Genomic DNA, 12,726 nt, shown 5'->3' with positions numbered 1-12,726 from the left:
GTACACAGGAAAAAAACACGTATATTCTGTAATTCAAATATAGAATAATATGTATAAAAAATGGAAAATAAAATTGTTTCACTGTTGAACCTTTTAGCATTTTACAGTGACAATGTTACAGATAGAACTGAGATAGGGTTTTGTTTATCTGACAACCTCCCCCCCCAGTGTTTTTTTTTTCTGTACCTCAGATATTATCTCTGGCCTTAAATTTAACAATTGCTGCTTTTACTTGAAAATTACTATTATTCACTGAGCTTTGAAAACAATTCACAGAATCACGGAACCGTAGGAGTTGGAAGGGACCTCTGGAGATCTAGTCCAACCCTCTTGCTAGAGCAGGTTTTCCACCATAAGTTACAATTAGGTTAGAGGATCACCTCCTTCCATGTGAAACCAAGTTGTTTCCAGATATCAAGTTACATTAAGTGTGATATTCCCACCTACATCTCTTAGCATAAATACTGCGGGCAGATGGATGTGAAAGCTGTCTAATCACAAAAAATAATGAATTTAGCTAGTGTCTACAGCACATAGTGTTTAGGATGGAAAGTAATGGTAGGGCAAAGGAATGCAAACACCACAGGCTTCAAATATTACTATTAAAGAATGAAGGTCAGTACTTTTACAGAAAATGATAAACTACACTGTGTTATTTTTAAGAGACTGAGCATAGTAGTTGCAGCTGAATGTCCCACTGAGACTGCGGGGTCCACCTCGGTGTGCACTGGGGTAGGAGCTGCATGTTGGCTCAGTGCTGAGAGCATCCCGGCTCCCTTTCCTGCAGAAGCCTGGATCCTTTAGTGGAGGTTGTAGACAAATGAAAAATACCAGGCAGAAATGCGAAAGCCTATAGATTTCTCCTGTAGATCAATTATACCATACTCAGCGTATTTATTAAAAACAAGATAGTAGTCTTTCAGGCAAAGGATTTAATTACTCTCTTAGCTGTGCGTAAGTCATCTTGTTGGACTCTGGAATTAAGCAGTGCAGTCTGATTGACTCTTGTTCCAAAGAGGGCCATTTAAAATTGTAATATTGTACCTCTTAAAATACAAATTCTAGTCTTGACTGCCATAGGAAAGTGTACTACATAGAAGGCAGAGGTAGTGGGTTGTGTTTAATTTGGAAATGTTTTTCTGTCTTAGCATATGCAGCTTCTTTGTCATCTCCCTAATACGTTAATGTAAAGGCAATATTTTTATCCATAGTTGTGTGGTTTTGCTTATAGAATGTGTGTGGCAGAAAGGTGGGATTGTGGTGGCATTCTAGAAACAGCATACTTACTTTGGTTCCTAATTTGAAGTAAATAAAAATCTTTGTTTTGTTTGGATGTTTGCAGGGATTCTTCCTGACGGTGTCACCAGAAGCAGTATTGAAAGTGGCTACTCAGGCTTCTGCAAACAACAAGATCTTCAGCTTGAATCTTTCTGCACCATTTATTAGCCAGTTCTACAAAGAGCCTATGATGAAAGTCATGCCTTATGTGGATGTCCTTTTTGGAAATGAGACGGTGAGTCTTATGAAAGTATTTGTGTCTCTTGCACTGTTTGTGTCTATCAGCTGCTTTCCAGTTCTCCATTATACAGAAAGGCAGTGACCATCTAAGATATCACTGGAGAATTAAATCCATAATCACAGGATTGTGAAATGTCAGTTGATGCCAGATATGTAATTTGACCTGTCAGATTTGCAACTTGCTTGTTTTAGTCTGGAAACATGTGAAGAAATTAGATTAAAAAAGGAAATCTCCGACTTATTAGCTGCTCCTAATAAATGCCCACATGCATGATAGACCAGCCCTGTAGTTAAATTTCTGTGGGGAAAAAGCATATGAAAGGCCACTGTGGAAGTGCTGCTACTCATTTTCATACTCATATGCCTTTTCTTGATAACATTTCTGTGTTGAAATAGACTCTTTGGAGAGAAGTCATAAGAAAGCTAAAAACCAGTCAGTTGGTTTAGAAGTCCTTCACTGATTTTTGTCATGGATAGACTTGGTAGTCTGACTAAGGAAGGCTTATTTTTGCTATACAGCATTTGAGAAACATTTTGCATGAAATCTTGCCTGAAAGTCCATGGTATTAGGCAAACTGAATTCAAATTTCACTCATTGTAGTGATATCATTTTAATTTTTTTTCCGTTTCAGAAAGTGCTCTTAAATATTCGTTTTCTTGGCACAAAATGGTTTAATAGATATATTTATCTTGGAAAGTGTGGCATACCTAATTGAAGTGTTGGCTTGTCAGAGATAACTACGTTAGTACTGGAAAATTGTGGAGAAGTGACTTATTCCTGTCAGTGATTATTCCTGGTTGTGACTCAGGGTGTTATACCAACACAAATCAATTTTTCTACTATTGCCGTCTCCAGATCGGGGCCTAGCACTGTTACAGATACAATACTTGAAGAAGTATTTTTAAAATAAAGGAAATTGTAATGTTTTTAAATGCAGTAGCATAGGAAATCTTTCTTAAACTGTAGCTAGCAAAGCAAGCAGTATTTTCTTGATAATTTGCTATTATTGCCAATTTTTGCTTTATTCTGTTTTTTTTTTTGTTTGTTTGTTTTGCAATACAATCCTCACAAGCACAATACTGAGCGTTCTCATTTAATAACAGTATATTATAAATTTAAAAAAAAATCGGATTTCACAAATTAGGTAGACAAAGCTTAGTTAATACTTGGGTGCAAAGCTTCAGAGAAGCTTCTGGGACTAAATGTCTGATCTTCTATATAAATATTGCCTCATTAAATTCATATCACAGGAGTTCATAAGGTGCTGTTTTTCAGAAGATAAAATGTTGATCGGTACTATTTGTATATTTGCATTCTTAATAAGCAATAGCCCACTATGGCAACATTCCAATTTTGGAAATTATATTCAGACTACCTTAATTTCCCCTGCCATTTCAGTTTGCTATGGTATTTTTCACCTGCTGTTGTAAAATATTGTGTAGCACTGTTGTATGTTTTAAAGCGTCGAATATTCCCTACATTTTCTGAAGCAGCTTAGTGTCTTTGAGGTAAAAGATGCTTTTTAAACTAAAATGATCCTCTTTAGACTTGTTCGTAAATACTTCAGAGTACAGGTCATTTCTGTTCCTTTTTGCACACAGTGTACTTGAACTTTGAAATCAGTTGAAAATCCTGGTCATCTTTTAGTCTCTGCTTTTGACTATGTAAACTGGTCGTTGCTGCTTTTGAGTTGTTGAAATTATATTCACAGTGGTTTATTCTCTTGTCTTTCTGTATAACTTGAAGCCACACCCTTGGCATGGTATACATCCAGTTTATAGTAGCTGCTGTATTTTGTAATCATCATTCTTTCTACTCTTTGCATATGGTTTGTGGTAAAGAGGGGTTGCAAAACTGCAGAAAAGCTTACTTTGACATGTTCTGCCTTCTGGTAGCTTCCTTCTTTGTTTATTGTTTTTATATTCGTTTCATTTGCAAGTACATTCAGAACTTTTTTGTCTTTATGCCTGCCTTGATGGGCAGAGAACCTCTTCAGCTAACCAACACCAAGACTTTGCTCATTTACTATGATTTCCTTCTGCTTTTTGCAAAGTTTTCCATCAGTTATGCTAGTTTAGTTAAGTACTAGAAGCACATAAGTTAACATACAAGTAAGACACACGAAGTGGTGTGGTTGTTATTTTATTAGTACAACAATAGCCTCAGACACAATTTTTATTCCTCTCTGTGTTTATCTTCTCACTACATTATAAACCAATGCAATTTGATTGTTAAGCACTGAGCTGTTTATTTTTTTTTAGAGTAATAGAAAAAACATCCAAGAACAGCAAGATTCCAAATTGCTGCTATTCCTAAACCAAAAACAATTGGCAAAGTGATTTTAAATTATATCTTCTACTTGAAAATTAACATCTGAATGGAGATTGGTTATTTCAAGTTTCAGCCAGATGGCAATTAAAATGGGCAAGTTATAAACCTCTTGGAATAAATGTTCTAGTTTACAATGTAAATGCCAGCATACCCTTATCTGCAGTCGAGACAGTGAGCGCAGTGGTAGGAACTCAGCACATTTATCAATTCCAGCACTAGCTCAATGACCACTGGTGTTTTGATCACTGTTTTAGATCCCTTTTATAGCTAGCCAAACATCTTGCCTTGGATTTTTGATATTATTAACTGTACTTCATGTAACAAATTTAGTACAGAACATTCTGAATAGGAATAATTACATGTTCATTGCTGCTAACCAATTAAGGCCATTCTGCAGTCGTAGTCTAGCAATACATGACTGGAGAACTTGATTATTGTCATAGCTTTTAATTTTTATTAAATTAAGTTTTTTTAAAATAGTGTCATTTTGCAAATGATTCTTAGCAATAATACCTTCCAAGCCACCATAATCACTGGATAATTAACCTGCCAGGATTAAGCATATTCTACTTTGCCTCAGGATGCTTAAATCTCGAATAAGGTCAATTATCTCCTGATGGTAACTGCTTTGTCACAAGTTGCTGCTTAATTCCTCTGTAGAGGCTCACCTTGCAATACATATTTTACAATTGAAAGTAACTTTCAACAGCAGAATGTTCCAAGGACTAAAAACTTTTAATACTATATCCTTACATGAAGTTGTGCAATATTTTCTACACAGCAATTACCAGTTAAGGAGCCAGAATTTACATGTATTTCTTTCCTAGACCTCTTTCCACTTTCCCAGTTAGGGCCAAAATTTGCTGTCTCAGATGCACTTGCAACAAGTGTCAGCCCAGGAAGCTCCACTGTTGTCCTACCTTATTTGCATCTGAGAGCCCAAAGAAGTAGTGGCACTGGAAGGTGAACTCCAACTTTTAGTCTCCCTCAAAGATAAGAGTGGCATCTCCTCAGGGAACGAACTGCTCCAACGGGGAAAGATCTGTTTTGGAACATGCAGGTGGGTCCCAATATCTTTGCTGTGGAGGTCTTCAGAATTCAAGGGACTCTACAAAGCTTTCATATGATTCATCCCTGCATATGGCAGTCATTCGTGACTCAGAGAAGAGTGTTTATTAAGATATTGATGTGGTAAAGATCTTCTGGGTTCTCTTCCTTTGCATAGGCAGGACATCACTGAGAAATTTTTAAATTTAGAAACTTCAGAACTATAGACATGCTGAGCTCCTCCTCTATTTGATTCACAATAAAAGCCATAATCAATCAATATAGCTTGCACTATATAGTGTGCAACAATCAGTAAAAGGTAAGGAGAGTATGTAGAATAAAAATAATGGATTTTTTTAAAGCAGTGGTATAATAAAGAACAAATCTTGGAAATAAGATCTTCCTCTCTGATGTATAAAACTGCTACTTCTAAAGACACACTTACTGAACAAATCAATTTCAACACTCTAAACTGAAGTTCTGCAGAGACAGATGCTTCTGCTACGTTTTCCAGGAAATCAATGCTGGTGCAACAGCATGCTGAAAAGATATGATGTTGGGTGCAAGACTTTATACTTTGACAAGCAATGACAATAGCTTTAGTAATGGTTCTGGAGTTATGAATCCTGCGCTTTAGGAAGGTTTGTTGCCTTTCTATACCGTAAGATATGAAGCAGGTCTTGTCATCATTTTGTCTTGCAATTATAGTGAAATTGTACTTTTTTTTTTGTCTCAATTTAAAATGCTTTCAAATGATGTATCAAATGCTAGCATAAACATTCCCACAAATACATGTCATTTAAATACAGTCTTTATGAACCTTTATGAGCCTTTATAAAGACACATCTCCTTAATGACATGGAATCTCTCTAATGGCTGATAAAAGTCATTAAAACTGATAAATTTCCTTCAAGTTTTAAACTGGTAGCAATTATTAATGTTCTCCTGATTTTGATCTTGCAATCAGTATGTAGTTTTGTGCTTATCTTAACTGTAGGAGTGAATGCAATTTTCTAGCATAAAGTGGTCTTCAGTGCACTAGGGTTGATATCAAAACAGCAGCTTCCAAGCAAATTTGTCTATTCCTTTCCTGTAACCTATAACACGTTTGCAAACACCTTTGACTGCACATCGGTATATAACATTAAGATATGACACTTGGACAAACCTCAGTCCTGCATATAAAGTTGGCTGGACCAGATTGGCTTAGGAATCTGCCCACAGCTTACAAGAATGGCATTTAATAGCCTTTGTAAGGTGAACAAGCCACGTGGTGATTCTCTGTAAAGTGATGTATGTTCATAATGGTGTAATTGATCTGAATTTACGCCAGTCTAATTGCTTCTGTTCATACACCTCGCAGATCATTTCCCACCCTTACTGCATGCCTTTTCACACTGGTGAATTATCTGTTTCCAAGGAAATGATTAAGAGGTAAGAGACAGGAGAAAATCAGGTGTCAGGTATAATTTGATGTGTGGAGGAAGTTTGACTTTTGATGAATGAGGAAAGGGAGGCAAACGTTTCAATCTGTTCTTCCATATCAAGAAGAATAGGGATATAGCAAATGATGGCTGGTCATGCCATGAATCTAACAAAGTTGTTTTTGTAATTAATTTCAGGTAAGCATTCAAAATCATTTCTGAATATTTTGAAATTATTAGTAGGAGACAAACACTAAATTGTGTTTGAATTGAAATGGAGTGTCTTGAGGGGGCTCATTTTATTGCACAGTTAACTTACTTGCATGTAAAGAGCTTTAAGATGCCTTAATTCTTTCTCTTTGACTTACAGGAACTCATGGATATTGAAGGGCTATTTTTTGTAGTTGTTTGTAAGATAACTTCCTTATAAATTCCTCCTTTACATTCATTTTCTAAAACCTTTTTCCTTCCAATTTAAATTTTCAGAAATATTGTCTTAAATGAATTAAGTTGGGTGCCAGTGTTTTACATTCCAATTTATATGTCAGTATTTTTCATATTCCAAAGGTTTTCAGAAACTTTCCCCACTGGTGAGGGTGATTATCTTCATTTCGTAGTCTGAGTGTGAAAGTGAGGCTTGCATGTTCCCTTACAGGGAGTTTGCAGTTACATTAAAAACCACAGTCAGGTATTCTGACCCAGTTTATTAAATACACATGGGGAAAAAAATTGTAAGGAGACAGCTCATCTTCTCTTCTGCTTTAGCAGGTAGAGGTTTTTAAGGTCAACTGCTGCTTGTGTTTGCTTTTCTAAACTGCTGTAAACAGATGGCAATTTCTTTTTATAAATCTTATATTTAAGACTCCTGCAAAGGCTTTGGAAGGAGCCTGGGAATTAAGAATTATAATTTTGAGTGGAGAAAAAATAAATGTTATTTTTCTGTGGCGTCTTTGTAGAATCTTGACACTTATTTCCTGGTGTAGATGATGCATTTTCAATTATAGGAAAGCTGTGGCATTTTAATATTGCTACTTAATTCACAGAATTAACTTTCTCAGTATTGGAATATCTAATAAATTGTGGCCAAGTGAAAAATGAGAGGGTCTCTAGCACAGGGGAGGTTGATAATGTCAGTGGCATGCCATAAAGATGTGCTGGTGGGACGGATGCTGAAATAGCCTTTGGCTATTTCAGCTGCAGACACTGAATCTGCTTCTTCCTCTCTCTTCTCTCCCCATCTACCTTGTGAACTGCAGTGGCTCTCTAAGATGAAATGCTTTTAAATCATTTCCCAACCTTGTAGCCGTCATTGATAAAAGCCCTGTTACTTGAAATGATATGAATCACTGTGGAGTTAATCATACCTTACACAACAACATATTTTGTTGTGATTCATTCTGTTTCAATTAATCATCTTATTTATCTGCATTGTCTCTGCTGCTGCACCGAAATTCATGAGTAATAACCAAGTAATTATTTTAGTATATTTTACCTAGTACATTATGAATGAAATGAAATTTGAGAGCCAAGTATTTAAATTGATATTTAGTGCTGCTTTCAGCTAATGTCTAGCTATTTAAGTAATTTAGGAATCCTATCTCAATATGGCTTTTTTCTTTTTATGGAAGACAACTAGGTATTTAGAAAAGAAACATATACTTTACAACAGGCTTCACATCTTCGAACCAGAAATATTTTCTAGTAATCTTTCCTAGCTTAGGAATATTTATCCTTTCTTATGTTACGCAGCATTGAGATACTTTTAAGATTACGAATACTGTATAGAATGCAGCTCAAGATCGAACATGTCCCAAGAGAAGGCAGATTTCACTGTATTTCAGCAGCTTGTGTTTTACTGACGATGATTGATAACCCTTTTCACTTTGTAGCACTTCCCAGAGCGTCTCATAGCACTTCATAAACATTAAAGCTCAGAATATACCAAGACGGTGGGTGTGTAGTCTTGTCTCTGTTTTACAGGTGGACAGTTGAGAGGTTACTTGCCCAAGGTCATACAGCAAGTCAATAGCAGAGCCAGGATCAAGCAAAATTGAGTTCTAACTTTTTTTCTTCTGATAGTGTCCTGAAATGCTGTGAGCTGCTGAATATGTCTAGGACAAAACTCACCTGTCTGGAGAAAAAGGCCTGCAGAGTTTGGCTTTCAATTTTTAGCAAGCAAATAACATACATCTTTGAAAGCATTTTAAAGGTGAAATGCATGCATTTTCAATAACAAAATTATGAGTGCAAAGAGCAAATATGCTGTAGAAAAGCTGCAGAAATAAGAATAGGAAAAAAAGTTAGCAATATAATTTGTAAAAAGTAAAATAGAGTTAGAAACTTCCATAAAACCTTGTTTAAATCAGCATAAGTTCAAAACAGTTCAGTTTCACAGGGTTATTTGCAGATAATAAGGGTAAAATATTTTATATTTTGTTAAAGAAGTATTTCGATCAAAAATTTTTTTGGTACAAAATGTTGGATTTCCTTTTTTAATCCATTTGAAGTCTGTTGTGCAACCATACATCTCAAGCCCATTTTGGGGCAGGTGTTGCCAATTTGTGATTCAGAACTGTGTCAGATTGTGCTAAAACCTCTTACATTGTCAGAGTCATTGAGATGTCTTGGGAATTCTCTCCAATACTGTCCCTACTTGGGTTTTAAGGCCATATTTAAGGTGCCATTCCATGATATGCTTGATCCTATCTGAATTTAAGTAGATGCAGAAAGGATTGATCTCTCTCACTTGCCCTTACTCTCTCTCCTGTAACACAATCACCAAATCTGACTAGATGGCAGGGCAATATCTGGTAGTGCAGAGGACTTTGAAGGAGAGAGCCTGATAATTTCTGTTTCAGTCTGTACTGTTAGGATCTTCCAAGTAAGAGATAAAGAAACACCATTAGGGACATTGTCTGACAAAGATTTTATTTCTGTACTATAGTATTTGCATCAATATCCTTTTCAACTCTGATTTATATTATATATGCTGCCACTCAGTATGCTTTATCTACATGCATTTGGCTGAGTCTCAGTGTATATGGATAAGTTCAGGTACAGCTATAAAGTTCTTGGACAAAGGTCATTACGTAAAAGAACTTGTATTTGCCTAAGGAGTATGTATTGATGCTTTTGGTGTTTACAAATTTGAGTCTGAAAGAAGAGTGCATGAAAGAGAAGAAAAGGAAAGGATAGTCAAGGAGATAACTGTGATGATGTATCCCTCTTTGTTCAAAAGCATGTGATCACATATCACAGAGAAGTCTGCAGGCTGCTCTAAATGCAGTCTTGCTTTGAAATTGTCATTTAAGGAAGAGTACTTCAGCTGGAAGCTGACTCTGTGCCTAGTCCTAGTGGTATGACAAGCACAAGAACCAGGTATGCTGTCTAAGTACACTGAATCACTGAATGGCTTAGGTTGGAAGGGACCTTAAAGATCATCTATTCCTAACTCTCCTGCCATGGGCATGGTTGCCACCCACTAGATCAGGCTGCCCAGGGCCCAATCCAGCCTGGTCTTGAACACCACCAGGGTGTTCAAGACCCCCAGCTTCTCTGGACAGCCTGTTCCAGTACCTCATCATTCTCTGAGTATAGAATTTCCACCTAACATCTAACCTAAATCTCCCCTCTTTAGTTTAAAGCCATTTCCCTTTGCCCTGTCATGATCAGATAATGTAAGAAGTCAGTCCTCCATTAAACCTATTGAATCTCGTCACATCACTCACCAAGTTTAGTTCCATGTGTGCCTTGGCTTTCCTACTCCCATCTCTGCATGACTGGACAGCATCCGTGTTTTCCTTCCAGGCTACATGTCCCTGCTTCCACTGCCTGTACATTTCCTTCTTTTCCCTCAGTTTGACCAGCATGTCCTTAATCAGCTATGCAGATTTGTTACACTGGGAGATGGAGAGCTCTTGTGCCATCAGAAAGGTGTCCTTACAGCTCTATTCTATTCTTGTGCTCCTAAGGAAAGTTTCCTGTGGAACCTTATTCAGCAATTCCTTAAACAACCAGAAGTTCACACTTCTGAAGCTCAGGGTCCTGATTCTGCTCTTAGCCAGATCCATGTTCCTCAGGGTCACGAACTCAACCAGGGCATGGTTCTAAAAATCTGCTTTTGCTGTTCACATCCCAAAAGATGTCACATCCCAGCAGCACTTTTGGTCTAAAGTCTTCCACGGGTGTTTTTTACTGTATGTACTATTCCTTCAGAGAGCTTGAAACTCATTTGCTTTTTAAATAATTTTAATTTTTATGATAATGCATCTTAAAATTTAATGTTGCAGTTTATGCGTTCAAGCTCACTGCCAGATTAATCTTCTATCAGGAATGTCCTGCATCACAGCAAACTGCAACATTGCATCTAGAATTTAAGCTGCAAAAATACAATGCAGTACAATACAAAAGTACTTGTAGCATGCACTGAATTGATAAAAGTGAGTAAGAAACTTTCCTGTGATTTTTTTGTTTATTTGGTGGTTTTGTTTGTTTTTGAATTAGGGTAGAAGGAAGATACTGGTCTTTGTAAGTTTTTTTCCATGTTTTTTTGTATTGAAGCAAGGTCAGAAAGAAGAACATAAAGTGTTCATAGAAAGAATGAGTGGTGGGGCCTGTTTCAACACCTACCACTGATAGATTATCCCAACAGATATTTTTCCAGACTGTTCTTGGAAATTATTGAAGGAGATCCCATAACTTCCTTGCTTCGATCATTTTTGAGGCTGAAGAGAACTTATCCCCTTCCTATCCGACCTGAGTTTTCTCTGTCACATCAAACTAAGCCAATTCTCTCAGTCTCAGAAGACAACTAATCAATAATCCCACTTTATCACTTCTGAAGTATTCAAAGATAATGGTGATACTCCAGCACTTATCTGTCTTTTCCATTTTCTGTTTTTGTTTGTTTGACTACAGGAACCATTACACAAAGTTCAGACCACTAAGTGCCCTGAGGTAACAAGTGGCTATGTTGGCAAATACAAAATGCTTTGACTTAACTTAGTCTTCAATGAAAGTAATTGCATAGAAACCCTAGAGGCATGAGTATTCAGTAATGCAGTTGTAAGAAATGGGTCTTATTCAGTTCGCAAGACTCCTATTGAGATTTTGCTGTGAATGATACTTACGTAATTGGCTTCTGCCTCATTAGCTGAAGAAAACCACCTTGGTTTTACAAACTAGTTATAGAAATTTTCTTAGGTAGCTCTTCTCTAAAGAACTGAATTCTTCTTCGTTACAAACTTCTAGTGAGACTGAAGCACTTTTTTAAGCCAAAATAGTCAAGATTGCCAATAATCATATATTTCTTGTTTCTAGAATATACAGGGTTAAATTTATTGTACCAAATTTTTAGCATCATAATGTAGTGAGACTTTGAATAATTATGTACAAAATTACCTGAGTACTCCCAAAAGTTGATCCTCAGGTTTTTAAAGTGTTACATAAGATAATTTTATACTTTCAGCAACTTAAATTTTTCTCCTTTTGCCTCACTTCCCCAAATACACAGTGCGACCAGCATAATACCTCACTGAGTTACAAAGTTAATCATAATTGAGCAGTGACTATTGCAGAAATATCTAGGAAATATCCTTTGAAAAATACTGTTTTCAGTGAAAAGCAGTATGTTAGATGGCTAGAGTACAGAATATAGCTCAATTTCAGTAGTGTGCATGCAAACCAAGGAGTTAGATGCCTATAAAAATAACATGAACTCATGTAATTGCACTTTTATCTTAAAAATTTCAAAATGAGATGACTTTAAGATTGCACAAGCTTTTCTTCTGGTGTTTGCTTGCTTTATGTGCTTGATGTTGCAGCCTTCCCCATTCTTCTCACATGAGTTGTGTGGTATCTCTGCAGTTCCCAGGGTTTTTATGCATCTCCCTGACCTCTGGTGCCACAGGTAGAGTCATCAGTATGGCACCTTCTTGCTGACTGAAGTGTTCCTTGGAGAACTATTTAATATCGCTCACAGTATTACTCCCATGATTAGCCATCATTGAACATCTGTTGCCTATCCAGCATTTTGGAACTGTATACACAGCTAGTTTGACAATCCTGTGGGGAGAGATATTTTATAACTGGATGAGAGAGCAAGTACTTACACTACTGAATTTTTCAAGAAAATATGCAATAATATTATATACACAGAGAATAAAAGTAACTGTGTTTTCCAGACTGCATGAGAGTAAATGTTTCATGTAATAGTTTTAATACTGAAGCTGTTTTAGAAAAAAGGTAGAAAATGTGCATGTGTCATTGTACAAAAGTGTGTTCAAAAGTGTGGATTAGAACAGCTTTGATTATTTTATTTTTTATAAAACTTATATTAAGAAATAATATTGAAAACATACTCTGGATGTTTAGGAATAGAATTGGCAATGTCTCTATGATATTAAC

The 12,726-nt window shown here is 36.3% G+C and overlaps 1 protein-coding gene across 4 annotated transcripts in view; it reads left to right on the top strand.

Annotated features, from left to right (window-relative positions):
- ADK (adenosine kinase) overlaps positions 1-12,726 on the top strand; it is a 269,976-nt gene that overhangs the window by 191,864 nt on the left and 65,386 nt on the right. For all 4 annotated transcript variants that reach the window (XM_085229904.1, XM_085229903.1, XM_085229901.1 and 1 more), the window contains one exon: positions 1,343-1,513. In XM_085229904.1, the coding sequence (XP_085086030.1) occupies positions 1,343-1,513 (171 nt within the window). The remainder of the gene's footprint in view (positions 1-1,342; positions 1,514-12,726) is intronic.

This window comes from Meleagris gallopavo, chromosome 8 (genome assembly GCF_905368555.1).
Source record: "Meleagris gallopavo chromosome 8, MGAL_WU_HG_1.1, whole genome shotgun sequence".
In the NCBI taxonomy this organism is placed as follows: domain Eukaryota; kingdom Metazoa; phylum Chordata; class Aves; order Galliformes; family Phasianidae; genus Meleagris; species Meleagris gallopavo.
This window is presented reverse-complemented; position numbering and strand designations above follow the sequence as displayed.